Source organism: Erithacus rubecula (genome assembly GCF_903797595.1).
Source record: "Erithacus rubecula genome assembly, chromosome: 5".
Taxonomy (NCBI): domain Eukaryota; kingdom Metazoa; phylum Chordata; class Aves; order Passeriformes; family Muscicapidae; genus Erithacus; species Erithacus rubecula.
The window spans coordinates 63,975,683-64,000,390 of record NC_136687.1 but is presented as its reverse complement, the minus strand read 5'-3'; the positions used below and the strand labels follow the sequence as shown (position 1 = coordinate 64,000,390).

Below are 24,708 nucleotides of genomic sequence, written 5' to 3'. Positions count from 1 at the left end.
TTTGTAGGCATTTGAAACCAAAAATTATTTTAATTACCTGGGTACTAGATGTGAATTAAAGCAGTCAGCTTCCTTCAGTTCTGCATGTGCAAATGGTTTCATAAGTAACTTGTAAGGTTTAGATTAGACTTATGGAAGAAGAGGGTGGTGAGGCCCTGGCACAGGCTGCCCAGAGAAGTTGTGGATGTCCCATCCCTGGAAGTGTTCAAGGCAAGATTAGATTGGGCTCTGAGCAACCTGGTCTGGTAAAGTGTCCCTGCCATGACAGGGGCATTAGGACAAGACAACCTTTAAGATCCCTTCCAACTCAAACCATTCCAGAATTCTTTTTCTTTTTTTTTTTTTTTTTTAGTAAAAGGATTGTTCCATATCCAAGAAAACCCCTTGCATTTTAATGGCATTAAAGTGAAGATGTGTTTTCAGTGTCACTTAGTCCCAAGCTAAGCCGTTCTCAATGTTTCCAGGTCTTTTCAATATTGCTTTTTATAGATTTTAGATGCCAAAATTTTTTCAATAGCTGCTTTATCTCTAGAAGTTTGTCACAGAGACACAGCATCAAAGATGTGCAGGCAACAAGTGACCCACTGAGTTGGGCAGGTGGTGGAAATCCAGGTGGGCTTGTTGTGCTTGATGAAAGTACCATGTGGAGCATGATAGGAGCACTTGCTGAATATAAAATATTGCATTAATAAACTGTGGTAATAAATCTCTCTTCTTCCAGTATACATTTGATTGGAGACAGTCCTGGACTTGCTGGGAGATAGGATGGATTGCTGGATTGTCTCATTGGTTTCTTCTTTCTTATGGATTTGATAAATCACTTGACACATTGTGTTTAGTAACAAGTAAACTGTATTTCAAAGCCTGAAAGATGCCTGGGTGACATTTATAATTTGAAATCTGTTGTTACATAAGACTTGACATTCAGTGTTGTGTCTGTATGCAACCTGAGGAGCAGAACAAATTACAATTCCCCTTACTGATTGCCATATATGAAGTAGGACTGGTTTTGCTGTGTGCAGATTCAAAATAAGGAGCTACACTCAAAATACCTGTAGGGCTTTATTACAGATAGTGTGTTTTGTGGCTGCCCATTTGTTCTGGGAGCTGTTTCCTGAGGGGTGTTCCCAGGAGGTTGCATCAAGCCACTTTGGAATGGCTGGTGCTGGTTTCGGTGCCATTCCGAACCTGTGCTGTAGACCAGAAGTCATTCAACCTAATAAAAAAGGATTTAAAGCTAACTAAATAAAGTAAATAAAGGGATCAGTTAATGTGGTGGTGAGGGCCATGATCAGTGACAGCTCCCTGGACCACAGGCTGCTCATCTGGCAGCCCCAGAGCTCTCCAGGCTTTCCCAGCAGAGCCAGTGCAGAGACCCGCGCAGGATTCCCTTGTGATCATTGCTCCTTCTGCAGTGTCCCAAGGTGAACAATGATCCTGGTGTTAAAATGATAAACCCAGTCCAGTCCTAGGCCAGCCAGGATCTGCACAGAACAGGTTGTTCCCTGCAAGTTGGAACAGCGCTGATAACATTTAGCAGGATTAGCAAATACGCATTAATATTTGCATTATGATAACAGACAGAGTCTATTTTGAGGTTTATATTTGGTGCTAATAATTCATCCTTGTGTTTGAGATGATTCCTGAAAGAAAGTGTCTGTTTCCTACAGGAACAGTCTTTCTAGAATGCATCTCTCATTTTTCAAACAGAGAGCTTTTTAGCCAGTTTATTTTTACCATTTGAAATCCAGCAGTTTTATTGTACTAATGTTTAGCCTGCCAGGACTTTTTAGACCAGATTTTTTTTTTCCTTTGAAAATAGTGAGGGGTTTTTGTGCTGTTTGTTTCTTCTTAGTTCATGTGCAACATTTAAGGAAAGCTTAATTAATCCCAGCATACAGGGAGAGGGAAAGGAAACAGTGCTCAGCAATTGAGAATATATTTAGCTACATTTATACAGAAGTGATTGTATTACCTAAATCCCTTTTTCTTTATTTTTGGATGTTTTTGGGAGCTAGGAAGGGAAGGCAGGCACAGGCTTGGTAAAAAGAAGTGGAGGGAGGAAGAATGGATCTATAAAACAGAAATCTAATGAGCTATCTGTTCCTGTGTAGAGCTGAAGCAGGTCTTGTTCCTAAAAGTCAGAGTTTAGATTTCAATTTTAGGAGATTTGCAAAAGTTGGGAAAGCTGTGGAAGTTGAATTCTGTTCTCAAGGTGTGAATATAGGAGCAAGCTGATGCTGGATAGGAAGGCCAGTTCTTGTTACTGTTTTTTATTAAAATATTTTGTTACTTCTGCTGCAAATTAACATTGGTTTGAACATTTTCTCTCTTAAGTATTGTTCAGTCTTCCTCATTAAAAAAACATTTCCTCAGTAATAATAGGTTCCATATGTAGATGTACTATGTATGTAAAGTGATATATATTAATATAGTAATTGCCCACGAAAATGTGTTTTTTCCACCGTGTAATGACCCTTCCTGCTCCTGCCCCAAACAAGCAGAACAACAAGAAGCCGGTTGAACGGAAATGTGCAGTTTTAAAGCATTTTCCAGATCCGACACTTTCCGAGCTGGAGTGGAGCTGGCAGAGGAGGCCAGCAGAGATGGATCTCTGGCTGCTCCAGGAACAGCCTGACTCTGCAAAGCAGTGCTTGGCTTTCCCAGAAAAGTGCTCCCCAGGTGCTTCACCAGGGCCCTCTTCCTGCAGGATCCTTCTCTGACAGCACAAGGCTCACTCAGGTGCTTCCAGCTCAGCCCTTACTGCTGAACCCCAACATTGCAGTGACATGGAGACACTTTACAGTGCTCTGCACTTCATCTCAAAAACCTCAGGTAAAGCATTACTTAAAAAGAAGGAAAACAAGCCCCCTTTTCATTTTTAGAGGATTACAACAGTACCCCAACATCTGCTTGTAGAAACAGCACCTAGTCTCCATTTCATAAAACCATAGAGTTCAAAGAAGCCAAGTTACCTTGTGAAATCTTTATTTTTTAAAATCTTTATGCATTTAACCAAAGGAACATTTCCATATGTTCTGATTAAGTATTGGAACATGATACAATTAGTCAGTTTGGCCAAGGAGATTTCTCCAAGTATTCTGCAGCAGATGATCTTGCCAGCTTCCACAGGGAGAGGAGGCAGGGGAGAGCTACAAGCATTCTTTGCTCCTGCCAGATGTGAGTTAAAAGACTATCAGAACCATTTCCCAAAGAAAAGGTACACAGCAAGTTTTTCTTCAACTCACAGCTTGATGTGAAATGAAAAAAAAAAGTTAAATCCTGAATAAGATAAAGTGGACAAGACATAGCTGTCTCTCTGCTTACACGGGAAAAAATGTAGATACTAATTTTGCTATTATAAATTTTGCTTTAGACTTCTTTCTGATTAAAAAATTATTCAGAAATACAATAATTTTTTTCATTCTGTACCATTGATTCAACTTTTTACATTAGAAACAAAATCAGAATGTTTCACCTTGAAAAGATTTTAAGTATTTTAATTTAAAATTACTTTTTCAAGATTCCCTTTCAATTTTGTTGCTAAATGGAATGGGTGAGGTTGAATTTGACCCTTTGTTTATTTGGCTTTGAATTAAATAATGTATTCTGTTTGGGAAATATTCTACATTCTAATCATCAGAATAGAATGCTTTTGCAATTCTGCTTTTGGATGAACTTAAAATTCGAGGGAGTTTGGTTTTATGAAACAGTGAATAAAAAAGAGGGTCTTGTTCACATTTTGATAGCATCAACATCTATTTTCAGCTCTTTTGCTGTTTCACTTCATAATTCTTTTGCTAAGAAAACTGAGCAGCCCAGGCTGATAATTTGCTGGCTACACTTTTACATAGACCCAGGTGTTCATGTTCTTCTGTTTATATTGACTCCACAATTGAAAGATAAGACTTTCTGTCTCAGGTGGAAATGGTAAAGTTGTAGGAAATAAGTTTTAGAAAGAGGAATATTTAGTTGATCTGTATCTCAGCACATATTCTGTTTTGAAAATGTATTTAAATGATGGAGTGATTATACATAGTTGTGGGCGACTAATCTAGTCTGTTGCTGCAGGTCATGGGAATAGTCATAAAAAGTATTTATTGTGAATGTGAACCCGGATGCGTGCTTTCCCGACATGTTTCCCATATGGTCTGAGAGTAAACAGTAAATCAGATAGAGAAGAGCTGAGGAAAGAGAGGAAGTGGGTACGTGGGGATTCTGCAGCATTAAAACCTTGCATGGTTTGAAGCCCTGGCTTGTTTTGTCTCTGAACGAAAGAAAAGAGCAAGCCTAAGCAGAACAGAGATTCTCTGCAGACCTAGGAACCCATGGAGATTCAGACGCTGATAAAAAAACCATAATTTTTTTATCAGAAAAGCCTTGATGGAAGTGGTGAGTGGACTGGCCACCTCTAAGATTGACTTGTCATTTGCCCACCTACACTTACTGCCAGGGTAGAACCCAGCACATATCTGCAGACTGCAGCCTGCACATTCTTTTCCTGAAACCAAACTAGTTTTAGGGAACTGCTGGTTCCATTTTGACAACTCACCATTCATGTCAGAATATCCCTGTCAAATGTGTGGCTCCCCCTTGGTCTTCTCTGCTTGCTTTGGGAAATCACAACAGGGGAGGCAGTGATGTGCCAAATGGTCTCAGTGGGTGTGGATGGAGTTCTGAGCTGTCAGCACTGCAAAAATGCCATTTTTAATTGCAACTGAAGAGCACACAAGAAGTCCTCAGCTGCAAACTCGGTACACTGGATGTGTGAGTGGGAAGGTAGGAGTTGCACCTGGCAGGAGAAACATTGTTTCCACACTGCCACTTCAATATACATGAAAAATTTCAATCTTTACTCATATATTTGCTCTGTGTTTATCTGTTTTACCTGATTTACCTTTAAAGCCATCCCAAATCTCTGAAATGTTGTTCCTCCATACTTGTAGCCTTAGCAGGTTTTCTTTAAGCCATCATGGCAATTTCTCTATCACTAAAAGGGGCCATTTAATTGCTCTGGTATCTGAGGCTGGGAAATTTGCTCTTGGATACAGCTCACACAGGCTTTCCATGCCCTGCAATCCCTGTGACTTTCTTGATTTTTGTCTTCTTTTGCAGGCTAAAGAAAGTACAGGTTTTCTGTGGGAAATGATTGGGAGATTAGAGAGAAGAAGTTGGCTCCAATCCAAAGGGTGGTGAGATATATTAGCACAGTTTATAAGATAAAGCCAAATCTCTATTCTCTGTTACCTTGTGAGACTCCAGCCTAGGGCTAAATGCAGCCACAGACGAATGCTCTTGTACTTCTGAGGGCATGTCAATGTGAGGAAGTTATCCTGGACTCAGATGGGGTGTGACTGTAAATGCAGTAGCTGTTCCAGTGTAACATCCTGTGGAGACAAGGCCTTGGTGAAGTGACTAAAAGCAGTGGAATTACTCTAGTGGAAGCTGAGGATGCTAAGCCCCCACTGCATTTCCCCCTCAGCAGCCAAGATATAACCATCTTTGCAATGGCTGCTTTTCCTGTCGTTGTGGAAATCATGATTTACTGCTCATGTTATCAGTTGTCAGAATGATAAGGATGAGGTGATGGCCAACAGCGTTACCATAGGTGTATTGTGAACACAAAACATGGTTTAACATCTGGTATCATATGGAATATTTTAGCTCTGCCATCTCTTACTGTTTTTTTGTCATTCCTACAGATTATCACTCTGGCTTTGATTGTGTCTGTGGGTATCTAGGGTTAGTGTTAGTTATCTGTTGGTGTATGTTTGTAGTGCTGGAGAGACCTGTATGTTCACACACTCTTCCTGTGGTACTCTGGGAGTTAAAACTCAAATTTTTAATGCCTGAGAGGTTGCTACACACCAGTTTTTAGGCCTGTGTGGTGTGATTCAGTTGTTACCTATCCTTTATGGTCTGCTGGAAATGAGTGTTTATTTTTAAAGTGCCTTTTCCCAGATTAAATAGAGCATTAATTAGTGCGTGTGAGGAGCAGGGTGCATTATTCCACCACAGCTTTCCATCGCGTCGAGAACTCATTACCAGATGTAGAGATCATAAACAAACACACATGGCTGCTGCATGTAAATCTTGTGCAGGAGAAATTACTGCTGATCCCTCCTGATTACATCACTTTGTCTTCCAGCTCATTAATAACACTTTTGACCATGGAGACTATTTAGGTGCTAATAACTCACAAAGCAATATATTGGAAAGTATTCACTTTCCATATTTGTTAAACATATTTCCATCTGGAATTCCTGTCCACGGTCTAGACTACTCTTTTTTTTTTTTTTTTTTAATTTTGGAAGAGTAGTTGTGGAGTCAAAAATTTTCCTTCATAATTAGTGTTTGCTTCACAAGGTCTATAGCAGGATATACAAATAGTCTTCCCAAAGCCACACAACGATGATGATACAGAAATTAATCTGAAATTATTAGGCCAAAGTCTTTGCTGGCACAATCCCCAGGGGAATTAGGCCAGCAGGTAAATTGGCCTAAGGATGAATAAACTTAATGAAAGCCGGGAATTGCTAATTTAGGACTTGATCCTGCCTGTTGCTGAGGAACTAAATCCTATTGCAGTATCTCCCATGGCAATCCTGGGAGCCAGTCCCTGCCATGCCAGGCACTGCAGTGGCTGCTGTAACACTCTCACTGCTGTTGGTCCATGAAGTCTGGGGCATGAATGAGCACTGACCTGAGGAAGGCAGCTCATCCCAGCTATCAGCAGAGTTTGCTAGGTGGTGACAAATGACATTTGTGACAAGACTGTAATCCTACATTCAGTCTCTCACAGGGATTGTCAAATGGTTGCCTCCTGTTAGGAGTGACTTTTGCCTAACTCTGTTGGAAAGGACCATATTTCATACTCCTCTCCCACATTTCTTATCCCTCTCCCAAACTCTCTAAGAGCACCAGCTGCACATGCCTGAGTTGCTGACCACAACAAAATGACCTGGCAGGGATGAGTAGCCTTGTACCAGAATTTCTTCCTATTTTCCTTTTACTGGAGACATTAATATATGAAAAATAGGTAGAAATATAAAGCACCAAAGGAATGTGACACACTGTCATTAATCACACCCTCTCTCTGGGACCAGAGCATGAATTTTAGCATTCGTAATTTGATTGAATCCTGCATTAAAATCCATCTCTACTTCTGATAGTGGATATTGCTGAGTCCAAAATTTTGCAGAGGAACTAAGTACCATCACCTTGAAGGCAAAAAAGGTCCTGCTTAATGACTTATATCTTCCATTTAGCTTCCAATTATTAAAAGCAGATGAGAGGTTTGGAACATATTTAAGCATGTGCTTTACTTCACTGGTGTTTGCTGACGTCAGAGGAACCCAAAACAGATGCCTGTGTGCTTTCAGGGATGCTTTCTTGACACAGGGAGAGAGGAAAAGAGAGAAGCCTCTCTTTCCCTTCTTGGTTTTCCTCTTTTTCATGTGTGAGTAACACACTGTGCACCTGGTTTTGTTTAAATCCAAAGATGGCAAACAACCACGCTCTGTGAAAACTTCCTACTTCTTCCCATCCTTCTTTATGATTTGTTTCTTTTCTTCTTGCTATTGATATTTGGGAACCTGCAGAGACAAAGTGATGTGAAATTTGGAGGTCTGACAGAGGAGTTTATTCTGGCAGTGTTTGTGTGAAGCCCTGTGGTGCCATGAAATCCCCCTCAGTTCCAGTGCTTGCTTTGCTTTTTTCAAGATAGCCGTAGCCTGGGCTGGTGCTTCATTTGCAGGGGGTCTGTCAGAAGACAGGGAGATGGATGGGAGAATCTCCCAGCTCACAGGTTGATTGAATTGCCTCTTATACAGTAATAACATTCCTGAAGTGTGTTCTAATGTTTTATAGCTTTTGTGAAAGACATGGATGCTTGTTGGTAAATTACAAGTCTGTGAACCCAGTAGACTTGGTTCTTCTGAATCAAGGGTACTTGATATTCAGATGAATTTGCTTCCCATTAAGTGGCTGTTGCACTCATGGTGTACTTCAACTCTACAGTAAAAGAGTGTGTATACAAACTCTTCTTTTTAAAAGGCAAATAAATTTATAGGAATTTTGTTTATGCTTTTATGTTTTGGGTTTTTTTAAACAGTGAAGCATTCCCTGACAGGTTTCCAACAGCTAAGCAAGATGTGTATTGAATTCACATTCACACGTAAGTGTTACATGGCTGTGCCTGCTTTGCCAGCTGCTCAGTTCATGTGGTGACAGACCAAACAACTGCTAAGTGACAGTGATGAAAACAATTTTGCAGGTTTCTCAAGAAAGTGTAAAGATGAGACTTCTCCACCGTCTAAGCTTAAGGGCCATTTGCATCACATGTGAAATATTCTGTATTTTGTAAAGATGAGGAGAGGAATATTTTGGAAATATGAGTGTACATAGTTGGGGCACTGACAGCTGCATGTCACATCTTTTTGTCTCTCCCAAAGTTTGGTTTATGTGAATAGGGTTAGGCTGACCCTAACCATGCAGTCTAGTGCTGATCAGAAATTTCAAATCCACCCTTCTGTGTGCAAAAATGTCAGCGTGAACTCATGTTGAAGCAGTATAGACTTGATTAGGATCTTCTTTTAATTGAGAAATCATATTACAAAGTACATCTGCTCCCAATAGTTTTAAGAAATCCTTTGTGGCAATTGCTTGCTCAGAAAATAATATCAGGAAGAAATCTAACACATTTAACTGATTTTTTTTTCCCCTTCTAGATACATATACTGTGTTAAAGAGAAGGATCAGCAGTCCATCAATAGTACATAAATTAGGAAGTCCCTTGGTGGTTGATTTAATAATCTAAGTAGTGTGTACTAGCTAAAGGAGAACTGGGAAGTAGTGTGCACACTTACTGCAAGGTTGTCAGGCAGTACTTTGTTATAAATCTTGCAAAACTGAAAAAAACTCACCCTGATAAGATTACCAAGACATGACAAATGGCAGCCATAAATAGATTTTTGACTTCCTGCTGCTCATCTCTTCTTTCTCCTGCCCTTCGCGCTCTGCTCCAGTGTAACGAAGCTGTCAGGGCTGTGCAGCTCCTCCAGGTGAAGGTCAGCTCTTGATATATTTTTGATCGTTGTGTGAAGTTCCCCTGTTAGTATGTGGTCCCTATTTTAACCTCTTTGCAGATTCCCCCGATTATCCCAAATCACTTTCACATGGAGCTGAGGTTAAGCTTTATTTCTCTTGGCTTGTCCTTTCTGTAGCAGACACTTCGTCTTCACTTTGAAAGGACAAAGCGATGTTCGGCTGCCTGGGCCTGCGCCCAGCATTTGATTTATACATTATTTAATTTCCTTTAGAAAATTGGAAGCAGAACTTTAGGAGTAGAAGTCAGTCCTTTTCATTTGTTTAAGGATCTTTTAGGGCTAATATAATCATCGATAGTAGATGTCAGCATGATTAGGGTGACTTAAGGTAAAGCAAAGAAAATTGAATACCAGGAGAAACTCTTTTGCAGAGGAGAGGGTGCCAAGATTTATAGCCATGCACAACATCTGTGGGTTATGAATTGTGGCATTAAAAAATGAAAATAAAAAATCACCAGGTTTTTGAGTGACACATTGAAAACACCTGCTTCCCCAGGCTGCAGGCTGGGGCAAGAAAGGCTCACACCCTTTGTGTTACATTTGCAGTTGTTCCTTGGGCTGTGGGTCTCTCTGGATCTTAATTCAACCAAGGAACTAATGCTACAGAAATTCCTCACTTAGTCCAAAGGTTTCCATTTGGGCTGACATTGCATTCACGCCTGCAATTAGATCTGCACATGCCTCTAAGTGACCGCCAAGACAATTTGAAAATTTCTTATGCAGTGAAGTCAGGAAATTAAAAATTAACTCTGGAAAGGACATCATATAATATTTGGCAGTGTGGTTTGAGTGCTGTGTCCATTGAGGGGTAGAAAGTCCTGCTCTCACCAAAAAAAAACAACCCAAAAGTTGAAATATGTCTTCCATGGGATTTTGTATGATCAACAGCTGAGGGAAGTATGGGAAGGGGAAAGGCCTGTGGCATGCATGTGCTTATGGATACAATATGACTTACTTGTGGCCTTTAATTTAGCAAAATAGCCTTTAATGAGGCAGAGTGAGAGTCCCACATTGTTTCAGGCTTCTGGTGCTATGGCTGCTGTTCCCAACATGGTTATTGTGGGGGGGAAAGGGCTTCAGTGTAGAGAGTTCACCGTGGTGCTGTGCCCATTCCAAGTCTCAGAGTTATCCATTTGATCTGGAAGTCACTTGATGAATAGGAGGTGCACACTGCAGCACAAGAAAGGCTTTCTCAGTCACAGCCCTTTGAGCTAAAACAAGCTAAACCTTCACCAGTCTGGGCTGCTGAGGGAGGTACCAGTCATGCAGTGTCATGCAAATTGAAAGGAAGGGATAAAGTCCAGCTTTCCCATGACATTTCATGCATTTAAAACTTGCTCACCCCATAAAAACAGATGATTGATATCAAAGAATCTTCCAGATAGCATGAAAAGTATTAAATATGATACTAAGTGGTGAATGTTAAGAACATCTGCTCTTTGCAGTACTGAATAATTACAAAGCTGAGAGAAAATAGCATTTGGGTTTTGGTCCAGTATGGAAAACTGTACTTCTGTGGCAGCATCCTGGATGTAGTGTTTTCATTCTTTTGGTCACCTTTTATTGTTTTTGCAGAGGGGTTAAGACTTTCTGTTTGAGTCCTGCTATCTGTACATCTAACATGAAATGGGTAAATACAATACAGAGGGAAGTGGGAAGTTCACACCTTCTCATGCACATAGGCAATTCCTGAGCAAATCTCCTGAACTGAGCTCTTGACAAGTGTCCCTCAGGTTCATTTCAGGACTGTTCTGTCACTGGTTGCATGTTTCTTAGTGACTTTTTATGGTCTTTTAGCTGTGGTCCTTAGTTGTGTTACAGTTTCTGAGCTTACTCTTCTCCTTTGGGCATCATCCCCTCCTCTCTTGAACACTGTTAAGCATAAGTTTTGTACTTTTCTAGCCTTAAATTGTTTGAGTATTGTGCTAGACTGCAACTTCTAAGAAGTTGAAATGCCATTAACATTAAAAAGCAAAGCTGCAGACAACGTGGAGGTAGGGGAAGGGACACTCCTCTGTTTCCCCTTGTGCATATTTGCAGAAATGCTGAGGATAGTTTTTGAATGTAATGCATCTTTGTGAAGAGAAATTCAAGCAACCTGTTTTCTAAGTCTTCGTAGTGTTGGAAATCTGCATTACATTGTCTTGCTTAGACAAGGAAGGAGGGGGAGAAAACCCAAGAGACCAAAGATGATTTTGCAATGATGTGGCACAAATGGAGAAGGAGTTTACAAATATGAAAGAAAATTTGTTAAATTAGATCTATTATCCATGGAGTAAGCAGATCTTGCTGACTTTCAGACATTATGTGGATTCAGTTTCCTCAGCTGGAGGAGAGCACCCAAATTACAAGCTGTAATGTTAACAGTGCAAAAGCAGACACCTAAATTGACTTTCTGTTCCATTGAAATACAACCCTTCCATCAATCCTTAACTCAAGGTAATTGTTGGTACCCCACTTTTCTTGTTCCACGTATTTGCATCACTCACAGTTTCTTTTCTTGCTGTAATTACTTCATTTCTTTTCTTGCACAACCAAGACCTGCATTAACTTTGAATAAGTTCTTTTCCAGCATTTTTTGCTTCTTCCTTTAGGAGTAATAGCCATACACAAAGGTATTTTGCTGGGGCTTAATGGCATTGCTTTCTAGGTCTGCCTGTCCTCCCAACCACACTCTGCCTCCCTGGAATACAGGCATGTAGTAGTCTTCCTCCCTGATTTTCCTGGGAAACATGAGCAGCTGGTGCCATGGGAAGCTCCAAGAGGTAAACTTAGAAACAGCCTGAAATTCCTCTAGCTTTCTGCTGAGGAAATAGATACTCCACAGGAGACATCTCGCACCTTCCAGAAACTGAGAACCCAATAAATAAAAGCTAGAGAGCTTCCATTTAGGACATTATTCATTTTGCAATCCAAAGGCCTTATGTGTGTTCTCCCCAAATGTCTTTTCTCACCTCCTGCCTCAACCCAGGATGTGTTTGCACATGTCACCCAGAAAATATAACTCTTATTATTGTAGGATTTGTGTTTTCTGCCCAAATTGACAGAAAAACTAAGTTTCTAGAAGATTCATCATTATTTTTAACTGGGTGAGTTTGCTTTTGCTGTATTGTATTATGATAGCTCATATGTAGGTAACTGCAATTTCTTTTTTTAACCTGCTGTGTAAGATCCAAATCAGGACAATATGGCTCCAAAGACAGAATGAAAGGCAGAGTTTAAATGAACCCATGAAAGAATAATTTTTTTGATTTCCTTCTTTACTAGTTGGATTCAAAAGTTTTGGGTTGTAGCTACCTTTAAATGGTGATATAATGTAGTAGAAGTACAGCTGGAACTGAAAGGAGATGAAAGACAGTTCTAGACTGGCTATGCTCTGTTGACCAAAAAAAATAAAAATTATGGAAGGGAGAGCACTTCTCCCAGTTCTTTTTGCAGAATTGCTTTTATTTGCTTTGTTTTGATAGGAGTCTGTGGCCTCTGCTCAGATTAAACTTGAGAAGGGAAAGGCAAGAATTATCTTCCAGTGCAAGAAATAGGCAATATTCTGAACATATCACCCAGCCTCGTAAGTGCCTCAAAATCCGAAAAGCCATCAAGCAAATGCAGTAACCACTTAACACCTCCACCCTGATAGGTTTCATAAGGTAGGAGCTGCCAAATCTATTTTATACAGATTTTTTTCCTAGGGAGAAATTCAGGTAGTCACAGGTAGTGATGAAGTCTTCTAGTTTTAAATTTTTAGTTGCATAATCCAATCTCTCTTGCTGGCGGCGTTCAGCAGAATACCCTTGGCTCTGTGTCCAGGCCCTCTGCAGCACCAGCAGACTGTGAGTGAGAACACAGGATTCTCTTAATTACTTTTAATTAAAATGAGTGCATGCACACACACACACGTAGAAAGACTGTTTTTCTAGTGGCTTGGCTTCCTTTTCCTCATTGAAGGGAAGAAGTTAAACTTTCCCATTAAATGTTTATATAAAAATGAAATAATTCTGAGGTTAACCAGAAATGCAGCTTAATCCTGTATAGAAACATGCATATGATTTTTTTTTGGGGGGGGGGTTGGTTTTTTTGGTTTTTTTTTAGTTGCACAAATATAGCTGAAACTTGAAGTTGGCAGCCAGTGCTGTTTAAAAATATTTAGTCCTAGCATGTAAAAACTCGTTTTGTTACGGAATTCCTTTGTGAGAGGTGTAGCTATGCCATGTCTCTGCCAAAGTGATGGGAGCCATATCGGCAGAGCGCCTCTTGGAAAATAGCTGCATTTTGGGCTTGCAGTTACAAAATTGAAATCAGAATTTACATGTTTTATACATTGCTTGGAAGGATAACACATCTAGTAATATTTTTTAAGATAGTGGAAGGAAGAAAAAAAGAAAGCTTGCAGATGGAGCCGAGGCTTCGCTCTGTTAGAACATGTCGGGATGAGCAGAGGTATGTGTGATGACACTTAGCATGTACCACTGAGAGCTCTGCTTTATTCCCCTTAGCTGTCATCATGTGCTGGAGTTATGATACATACACCTAATTTTGGCTACATACCTCATCTTTCTCTTCCTTGGGTGTGTGAGCTTTATAGAATAGCAGGAACTACTGATACATGTGATGCTGTCTGCTGCCCGGGCACAGCCCCTGCTCACTTTCTGGTACTGGAAGAGCAACTAAAGGCAGCATTTTGGGGTCTCTCTGCCTCATTAATTGTTGCCATGATTATCCTACTGAAAGCTGAGTTGTCTGGCTCAGCTCTTGGCTCACCTTCAGCTGATTCTGAAGCCTGGCTGAGACCAGGAGGAGAGGACAAAAGGAGGACTTGGTCTTTGCTGTGGTCACCATGGAAAGGGTGAGTAGGAACCCCCATACTGGTGAAATCAGATGTATTCAGGCAGCAGCACAGCTTTGTGTCCCTGTGCAGCACCTCAGGTAAGCTGTGGACACCCACACACATGGCCACCTGCACATCAAGCCACAAAATTACACAAATAAATGGCACATAAAATTGTGTAGATCTGGGGCTGAATGCTCTGAACTAAGATCACCTACAGACATCATTAAGGGAGCTGGTTTTATTCAATTACATGTGCTTAACAATTTCTCATTAAAGGAATCAGGAATAGCAGAGATCATTTTCTCTCAGAGACACAGGATACACATAATCCTGGGTTTGTGGTGTAGGATGGAAGGGATCTTAAAGATAATCTCATTCCACGCACTTGCCATGGCCAGGAACACCTTCCACTAGACCAGGTTGCTCAAAAAGTAATACCTGTCCTTTCCATTAAAGAGTTGCAAAGATGGTGCCTCATCAGTACAGACCTGTTTTAAAGTAGACAGTCCGATGTCTGCTCATACTGAATGTTCCTTTAATAAACAAGGGAGAAAGAAGTCTATATTTTTATGCAAAATAATAGCTAATTGTAGACTATCATTGCTGAGGGTAGGAACTCATCTGCTCCAAAGCAGTGTTCCTAAATACAGAACTGTAGAGATGTAAGTGCTTTAACTTGAGGAAAGCTCATAACATTTTACAACGTAGCTGCTTAGAGATCAAAGAAGCCTCAGTCTCACTGAGGCACTTGTGTGGCCTGTGAGGGCATTGCACACTTCAGCTGGGAAAATTTTATGGAGCAATAATCATATCCTAAGCAAATCCACTCCATAGCTGCCATGGTTCAGTACATGAATCTGAGGAGTGAATGGATACTATCTGAAAAGCGTGATGCTAATACATTTCATTGTTTTCTGGTTAGAACAAATTATTCTCCCTTTGCAAAATGCCCAGATGTATAATTGTATAATTTTGTGCATGCCCCATCCGTGGAAGTGTTCAAAGCCAAGTTCTGAGCAACCTGGTTTAATGGAAGGTTCCCTGCCCATGGCAGAGGGGTTGGAACTAGGTAATCTTTGAGGTCCCTTCCATTCCAAACCATTATTTGATTCTATGATCCATCCCATTTAAATCTACACAGATCATAGAACTGAGCAGAATGAAGATATGCACATACAGGGTGATTCTTTGTCTTTCAAACATTGATCCAAATTTAACATAAGGTGATCCACAATTCCACAGTATTGGAAACATTTTCCTCTATACAGAACAAGATTTATAGCAATCTGTAACAATTTCTCTGTGCAGACAAGAGTAAAAGCTGTCTCTTGTCTTTCTTTGGTTTATACATGAAAAAGGGAAGTTGAAACACAAGAGAAGTAGTACATTTAGGCCTTTTTGAAACACATCAAAAACTTCACCTCAGCAGTTAAGACCCTCGCCGTTTAGCCCATTGAAGGGAAAAAAAAAAAAAAAAAAAAAAGGATATTTGTGACATCTTAAAATAGCGTTCTTATCTAGGGCAGGTCTCCCCAGCAGCTCCTGGAGCATAACGCATCCCACTTGCCATGCTCCCCACTCCTCCCATGCTGACTTGTTGAATCCCTCCTGAGCCCATCTCAATACCCCAGCAGCAAGCTAAGGCTCTTTTTATTTTATTTCTGGATTAGTTTTCTGATGGTCTGGTGCATTGAATCGGTGAATGAAAGGGCCAGCTTAGTGCTGGAGCCAGCACAAGAGCCGGGCGGGAGCCCGCAGCCGGCAGCGGGTGGTGCCTGCACAAAGGAGAAGGGGCACAGCGGGGCCGTGGCGTCCCGCACTGAGCAGGAGTGACCTGCTGGGGATGGCACAAACCTCGAGGTGTTTTTGCATCTCTGCCCTGCACTGCTTTGAGCCCCGTACAAATCGCTCGTGGGAAGTTGTGCGCTACTGGAGCGTTGAATTATTTATGTGAATTTTAGGAGTACAGTCAGCAACCTCTTGCAGCTACTCTGCCAGGGAGCAGCTTCTCGCTTTGGAAGGGCATCCATGCCCTCCTTTTGCCTTAGTCCAGGTGGATCCTGAGAGCTTTCCAGCTCTCCCTGTTTTGTGTGGATAAATCTTTTGCTCTCACAGAGCAGCTCCTGGCACAGGGGTAGGGCGGGAATTCGCCCGAGTGCGACACAGATGTCGAGACGCGGGGGTTATTCATGTCTTGTTCAAATGCCGTGTGTGAAGCCTTTATCCCTCCCTGGCTGAGAGGGAAAGGCGAATCCCCAGACCTGGTCCCGGCTCCCTTTGAGGTGCCCGGCGGGCGCTCAGCCTCGCAGGTACAGCTCCGCCAGGAAGCGCCCCAATTTGCGCTATTCACAACCCGCAGGGCACTATTCTTGTTTCCAGGCTCCTAATCCCTCTCTCACACACAATCCCTTACAACTTTAACTGGCGGGGTGGAAGAGCGAGTTAAAAAGGAAGGAAAAAGGAAAATGAAACACAATGTCGGGCCAGGCAGTGGCTGCCAGTTACGGCGCACACAATCGACAGCAGCTGCAGCCCAATTAAACCCGACATTCACAGGTGTTCCCAGCACACTCGGCCCTAACAAAACCACTTTCTTGAAAATACCTAAGGCTTTAACACAGAAGCTTTTGCTATTTTTTTTTTGAGGTTCTTTAAAGCTATTTAGAGCACTTTAAATACAAAGAAGCTGAAAAGGACTTTGAGTCCGCTGGAAAGAGTTGTTGCTTAATGCCAGAATGGGGGAGAATCGGCCCAGCTGAAGCAGCCAGTGTAACCATTGGTTTCGGAGGAAAGATGGGCTGTGCTTATGCTGGTTATTCAGGGAACAGTAACTGGCACCGGGCATTTTATTGTTGCTGGGAGTGGAATGGGGCAGGAGGGAACGACTTGGTGTAAATCCTTTTCTGCTGAGGGGCTCATTGTTTGCACCATAGCTCTGAGCTGGTGTGTGGCTTTGCTTCTTACTGATCTCTGTGTGCGTGGTTCCCACAGCAAATTTTAATTCTTCTTTCCTTTTGACTTTGAAGCAGAATTCTAAATTAATTGTTTATTTTCTGATCTTGAAGCACTTCCTGAGATGATAAATCAGTCCTTTAGTAAAGCAATGTACTGTTTTTATGCATGAATTCAAAACTGTTCCCAGGCTAAGAGACAACTGCAGACAACAGCTGATTGCATTGGTTGGTAAATTGCTCTGACTCCATTGAAAATGAGAATTCTCTTTGGTAAACTTCCTTTTTTAATGATATTAATAATAACCAAACTAGGGGATATTCTGGTACTCCTAGATTCAGCAGCTTTTTAATCCACCTGGCTGGCTCTTTATTGCTGCAGTAGCACCCATGTAGTTACAGTTTAATTACCTGGTGCCTGGTGTTTTGCTGTTTAATCACTGCTGTCTCTGACAATCACTTCATATCTTCATTACTGCCTTAGTGCTGAAAGCCGCTCTGGATTCAGATGTAGTCACAAAATATCTATTTTGTCCCTCTGTACAGTGAGATATAGTATTTTTACCTTTGGAACAGGACCAGAATGTTATTCCTATTCCTCACAACAGAGATCCAAAAGACTGCACTTTTATTTGTCTTTATTTTTTTTGTGTGTGTGTACTCAAAAGGCGAAAGTGATGTATTTGTATTTGCAACTCATTAAGAATTGCCTTGCAGGTAGGTAATGTTGGTTCTTAGCATTCATTTATAGAGGTAGGCAGAGGCTGTTCATCTGAATAAATGCAATGGAGAAAAAAGAATATTGCCTAAGCTTCAAATTCACAAATAATTTGGCCTAAATTAGGTACTGTCACTTGGGAAAAGGTGCTGGAGGCAGCATGGATAATTTTCTGAGGAAAATCTCTCAGCACAAGTACAATGATAAGAAAGGTATTGCAAGCAACCCAGAGCTATGGCCTGGTACAGCCCCCTGTGTGCCCTGCACAGCTTCAGGTACTCAGGGCAGAAGTGGCCAAGGCAGCAATGGCAGATGGGAGGAATAATGGACAGGTTGGGCAGGAGCAAGGTCTGAGTCACTGAGGACTCTTCAGCTTGCAAAGACTTGATTGAGAGGGGATGAGATAAAACTCTGTAAAATCATCGACGGTACAGGGAAGGCCAACAGGGAAGAGCAGATGAATCACCATTCTCATAACACAGGGAATAGGAGGACTTGCTGAAATTGCCAGATGAAATACAAACAAAAGTGCTTTTATTATACCAGGCATGATTGGACTGTGGTACTTGATACAGGGTGATCTTGTAGAGGCCAAAAGAAGAAGCTATTTAAGAAAGTCATGGGAGAAGTTCATTTGGGATTGACCTGTTGCAAGGTTTTGAAGCTGATGATATGGATGCAGCTTCTGGGTTTGGAGTGCTGCTAAGCCTGGGAAAGATCCATGGCTTGCTGCAAAGGGTCTCCTTCCTCTGCTGTCAGTCACAGCGTCTTCTGTGGCCTTCCCTTTTTTCCTCAATCCACAGAAATGACATTTAAAAGCCCTCCTGTTGCTCCATCTGGTAAGAAATGTCCTAACATGGCTGTGCCAAGGAGTCTCCGTGACAGACCAGTGACCTTAGGCCAATAGGGCCTAATTCACCAGATAAATTCACCCTCCTGTGTAGTCCCTGTGGCTACACTACTACTTGTGTTTGCTTTCCACGAGTGATTTAGTTTTACCAGCTAGTGAGAATGCTTGTGAGGACTTTTTTTTTAAGGTTTGCATACTTGAACAAAGAAAAATAATCCAACTTGCCTTGTTGAATCTCTTACCTCAGAAACCTGATCCCCTGGGTTAGCCCAGGAATGGAAACAGCTCCATGTGACTCTATGACCAGACACAAGGGCCTAAATTTTCAACACTGTGCTGTAATGCCTGCTGTTTATTACTCAATAATTTAGAAAAAGTTTAGTCCACAAAAATTCTGAGTGCAGCCAGGAAAAGGAAGAACAATAATTTATGCACTAAAAGTCTTCTCTTGTCCCTTCAAAGCAGCTGAAATGCTTTTAAGAAGTCAAAAATAATCAGTTTTCTGGTACTTCCTCATGTCTAGTGCTTTTCAGTTATCACGGAACTTATGATTCAGTGTTTAAGAATAAAATTAAAGGAAAAAAAAACTTTGGAGGTTAGTTATCATCACTGTTACTGATAGTGTTGGCAAAACACAGAGAACAGGTGAAAGCATCATCAGAACTATCAGTCTATGGGTGAATTCCTTCTGAGTGTATTGGTGTACAAATGAAACAGGAAGAAATAGGATTGGCAGTGGTGTTCCTTCAGTTTTGGATGTGACAACCTGACAGTGTATCCTTCAGCTTCTCCTTCACTAAAACAGCTGCTGACAGGTGAATACCTTGTCAGTGACACCCCCTTCAGCATTTCATTCTGTGGATAGGTGATGGTCTCCATGAGAAGAACAAAACAGCCAAAATCTGCTGGACTGCATTTGGGGATTTTTTTAGTAATGCCTATGAGAACTTCCAGAGAGTCTCTTCATTTATAGCCTTACCCGCAGTATTTATCAAGGGGGAATGAACCCGTCCTTCAAAAGTCAGCACGAGTTCTGAGTCCAGAATGCTTGGGATCTGTTTTTCCATCACCAGTCTTCTCCCTTGTGAAAGAATTCTGCGTTTAGTGGTAGCCAGGGAGGGCAAGGGATGTTTGATCTGGTGCAGGTTTTTTCTTTAAGTAGCTTAATATTCCTGTTCAAGATGGGGACACAGTCACAATTTCTGCTTAGAGAAAAACCTGCACAGAAAGACCAGGGCGCCTCTGTTAACTTTCTGGGTGATGTATTACTGATCTCCACGAGAAGCTGCTGCACTAAATCTCAGCTGCACTTCCACGTTCAGCTGTCTCTGAAGTCCTGAAAAGCATTAAAATGCGTAACAGCAGTGTTTAGCTTTGGTGCTCATTAGAGCAGCACAGAACTAATAGTAATATTGTTGTAACTTGACAAAGCCATCTAAATCCATGCATGTTTTCTTGTGAAAGCTTCCTAAACATGCTGCTAAATCCCCTAAAAAGCTACTAAACGGCTTTGGCAACCATTAGCAGAGCATAAGCGGGGGAACTCCTTTCAGTAAGTGAACAAACAGAGAAAATATGCTGAATAGCCGGACAAATGTGTTTCAGTTGGCTCTTTCATTTACAGATATAAGGGAGCAGTCAATATCAATCACTGTTTTCCCTGTTGCACTGGAAATCACAATATCTCTTTTCATTCCACAAGCTCCTTTCACCACAGTAATGTGTCTTTAGAGTGACACTGGCATCAGTCTGTTTCCGCTGTCTGAAGTCCAGAGAGCTTAAAAACACATTGCAGGGTATGAGACCTTAACCCTCCTCCCCTTCCACACACCCCTCTCCTCCGAGCCTCCTTTTGGAATTAATTGTTTTTATTTCTTTCCCAGTGCAAGGCTGGGAAAGAAAAGTGCCCGCAGAGCCTGGGAATATCTGCTCTTGCACTTTGGGGATGGAAAAATGTATCGCTGGTGATTGGGATTTGAATTTATCAGGTGTGGGGAGTTTAGCACAAGGTAATATGATTAGTGAGTTAATTTGCACTATGCTGTAATGTGAAATGTAATGTAACTGTGGTTTGAATTTCAAGGTACATCCTGTTTTTTGGATGTCCTAATCACCCACAACCTCATTTATTTAAAAAAAGAAAAAAGTTGGAAGAACTCTACTTGTGATTATTCGGCATTTTGAGTGGTTTGATGTTCTTGTGTTCTCTTTCTTCAAGTTATGTTAATAATGATGATGATGATAATAATAATGATGCTGAGTGATTGGTTTTTTGTTGTTTCTTTGCAGATAGCAGCAGTCTGCAGGGAAGCAGCCCTCCTAGCTCTTCAGGAAGACATCCATGCCAAATCTATCACGGGCCGGCACTTCCGGAGCGCGCTGACAGTCGTGAGCCCGAGGATTCCCGACTCGTTAATCCAGTTTTATGCAGATTACCAGCAGCAAAGTGGACTGCACGCGCTCTGAAAGGCAAATTAATACATACCCCATTCACTGTGTGAATGGCAGATTTCCTTTGTGATGCTGTCAGAAGCCAAAGAGTTTTGTACTGGGAGTGAGTGGGGTGTCTGGAGTGAACTGAATGCAGAATTGCCGTAATAAAAGTCCCTGTGGAAGTTTTGACTGTCATAGACTTTGTCCTAAATTTTAGATTTTGCCCATTTCAGTGGTATAACCTGTCCTTTAGATTTTCAGATTTCTGGTTTAAGTCAGTTTATCTCAGTTGTATATCCATGTATCAAAAAAAACCCCAAAAGGTCAGATTCTGAATTTTGTTGGATTCCTGGCCCTAAAGAGAGAAGCAACAAATGCTGTTACTGTCTTCATTTGTTCCTGCTTCAATCACAGTGTGATCCCAGGGACTATTCCAGTGAATGGCCTCATTACAAAAATTGCTTAACATTGTTGTGAATTTTTTTATTTATTATCTCCAGCAAAGCTGCCAGACAGGCTTTCTGAGATAAAGCCAAAGCATCCTGATTGATTACAGCCAAACATTTATCTTTGGTCTCCACCAACTCCTTTTTAAACATGCTGGTAGGTAGGCACCTTAAAAAACTGCCCAGCCCTTCACTAACCTGAACTCACTGCCAGGTGTCAGCAAAAGATTCTTCTTTTTGATGTTTGTTTCCATCAAAATAAATAGGAATGTTGATAAAATAGGTAAGTTAAAGCTGGCTGCTTAAAATCCATAATGAACCCTAATTAATGGATGAGAAAACCTCCTTGCAAAAATGGTTATAAATGACCATTAAATACTTCAGGGACAGATAAAATCTTCTCAAGTTGTTTCTTTGTTATAACTGTTGAAATGATGACAGGTTCTTGTAGGCTCTCTGCTCTTGCACTCAGGATTAAAATGCAGTTAAGCAAACTAATATTCAGCTTTTTTTTTCCCCACAACAGAAAGGCTGAGCTTTTCTAGTCCAGACATAAAAAGCTGAGGGAAAAGTAAATCAACACCAACACAAACTTCAACAGAAAGGTAATTTCTTCACCTGGATTGTGGTTTTTCTCTCTTTACTTAGTTCCACACTGTACATATTTCATAGCTTTTAAACAGAAATCTACTATTTTTAAACCTTTTAAAAGGTTTTTTTTATTACTCTCATTCTGACCTATTGTTGCTGTAATTAGCATTTGATTTTATTATTGCTGTAAAGGATTAGAGGATGAGGAAAAGGGGTCCTTTACTTAGTTCAGCTGATGTGTGTGAGGTTTTTTTCTTTTTTTCATTGTTTGACTCTCTTAAAGAGTCAAACAGACAGAGGAAATTTTAAAAATTATGAACTGGAAAAGTTGCCTGGGGAATCAAAACTGCATCTGAAACTACTTTATCTAAATTCTACATACTGCAGCTTGGAGCTCAGGATGTGAATCATTCATCACAAGCATTAAAATGTTGAGGTTTCCAGAAATTAAATGCCATACCTTTATCCCCTGGCACTTCACTCCAGTGTCTGTTCTTGAAGGGAGGAAAGAGAGACTGCAGTTTTCACTGCTAATAATGAATTCTGTTTGTGATTTTGTAGCATAAAAATAACACTACCTGGTGCTCCAGGTGAGTGTTAAAACTAGATGGCCACTCCTTAGGAAGTGCTCAGGTTTATTGGGAACATGCACCAAGGAGTGAATGTGAACTGAGAAACTACAAGAGAGGCAGGTGGGAGCTGGCTGCCCTGCCCCTTTGTGGAATCCTGCTGCCATCAGAGGGAAATTTTGCACATCAAATTTTAGGACACTAGGAGAAAATGCTGGCCAATTTCTGCTATTTGTGCCTTGGGAAAAATCCCATCCCTGCAAATATTTATCCTTGTACCTATATGGTGCCACATGTATACACAGGGCACCCAATCCCTTGATACACACCCATGTACCTGAAGTGATTTTAAATGTAGGAAGATCCCCTTTTTATCCTTGGGTTTGTGGAATTTGATTTTTTTTGAAAGTAAGACATTATTTAAAAAACAAAAAAAACCCGCTATGACAAATTTGTGAAGTCCCCAGGAGGTGTCTGTCGCTCCCAAAAAATTATTTTTGGAAAACTTTGCCAGTCTGATGCCAGTCAGGATCTTACTCCATGCCAAGCCACTCTTGAATTAAGATTTAAAGGAAGGTATGATGATTCCCTGTCTCTTTCCTAAAGACACATCACTGCTACTGTGACTGAGCAAATTAAAACCTGGGTATCAGAATTCTGGAAAATTACCAAAACTTTGGTTTTGACAAAAACACAGGGGCAGTGTAGCCCTTTCATAATCCATCTTGGTGAGAGTTGTTACACCCTGAGCCTCTTGTTGGAACTTACTGATGAGGGCACTGTAGGACAGAGCACTCCAGGAGCATCTCCTGTCACTTACAGGAGTGAGCTTTGATTCAGAGCTGACTCCTCACAATGTGTTTTGTTGAACACCTCGTGCCTTGGCACCCACTCAGATCTCTTGCAGTGTGAAAAAAAAGCCTGAACACCTGTGTGCTGCAGAGGAACTCAAAGATAGAGGCACTCTCTCTTCTGCTGGGTTTTGTTCTTGTGTTTCCATGAGATTTAATTTTAATAAAAGGATTCTCAACACAGAAGACATCTGAGAGGAGCATCTCTGTCCCATCCTCTCTTTCATTGGTTAGACTTCCTAGGCTTACTTCTCTAAGTTTTCTAGAAACTTAGTTTCTAGAAACTTGTCTTTTTCCTGCCTGCTGTTATCTTTTGGAGCTAGTTTTTGGCCTAAATACTGCATGAGTCGCAGGATTGTTAACACTAAATCAACTTTTCAACGTTTCAGTCACACTTTGTTTAAATATAAAATCTTTAAATATAAAACCTTTTTCCTCCAATAACAATCTCTTCCAAAATGGCATAAAATGTCTTTTGGCAGTTTGGCCAGAAATGACCAGGAGAATATTTATGGTCAAAATGCAAAATTGTCTTCACTTAACTTGAAAAAAGTTCAGTCCTGTGCTAGACCTAATGCATAAAACAGATTTTCACTGCAAGTATGATATACAATTCTTAATGCTAGAAGAAAGAATGAGGTTTACTGTGGATAATTTTCCTGCAGCTTCTAAATGAGAGCAGAATACAAGTTTTACCAAGCTCAGGTGCAAGGGCAAACATCAGAGACAGAATAAAGATCATTTATTTCAAAGCTGGTTATTCAAAATCATTGAATTTAGACTCATCAGCCCTTTTAAATATTATTAAATATTAAAGCTGATTTTTGTGTATTCTGTATCTGGGCTCTTTCCTTTCTTAGCTTCTTTACTCATTTTGAATGTCAAAGTGTGATGATTCTCCTCTGGAAGCTGAACACATGCCAACAATGCTCCAGGTACTGAGCATCCATGTAAGGCTGGGAGTGATGTTTTTTGGTGAAGCAGGAGTCTGATTCTCTGCCAGAGAAAGCAGCTGATGCATGGGTGAAACATAGCTGCCAGCACTGGAAATGCTGGTGTCCAGGGCTTGTGGTATCCTAGTATGTAGTGCTAGAATTTGGGAGGAATTGGACCTCAAAGATGAAGAGCCACCCACCCAAGGTATCATAACCTTGGCAAAAGGCCCTGAAAGAATTAGTAAAAAGCAGGCACAAAGAACTTGCCTTGCTTCCTGTGATCCCAAAGTTGGGATAAAACTGACTGTGCTTCCATTCATACTCCTGAACTTGGGATTACTCCTGTGCTGATGCAGTCTGGGGCATAGCAAGTGGTTTGCTTTTGCAGTGAGAGCAGACTTACACTTGGAAAATCAGTTTTACATTGGG

General features: G+C 41.0%; 1 protein-coding gene across 4 annotated transcripts in view; it reads left to right on the top strand.

The window, feature by feature from the left end:
• Positions 1–24,334, top strand: part of AFG2A (AFG2 AAA ATPase homolog A) — a 157,000-nt gene extending 132,666 nt beyond the window's left edge. Inside the window, exons 16-18 of one of the 4 annotated variants that reach the window (XR_013774280.1) lie at positions 20,744–20,923; positions 21,860–21,938; positions 24,205–24,334. Coding sequence is in view for 3 of the 4 variants with exons in the window: in XM_079305973.1 (XP_079162099.1) it covers positions 20,744–20,920 (177 nt within the window). In the remaining variant the exon portion in view is untranslated. Of the gene's footprint in view, positions 1–20,743; positions 23,973–24,204 lie in introns of those variants that run through there. The other 3 variants (XM_079305973.1, XM_079305972.1, XM_079305974.1) reach the window with 3 other exon arrangements.
• Positions 24,335–24,708: the final 374 nt, after the last annotated feature.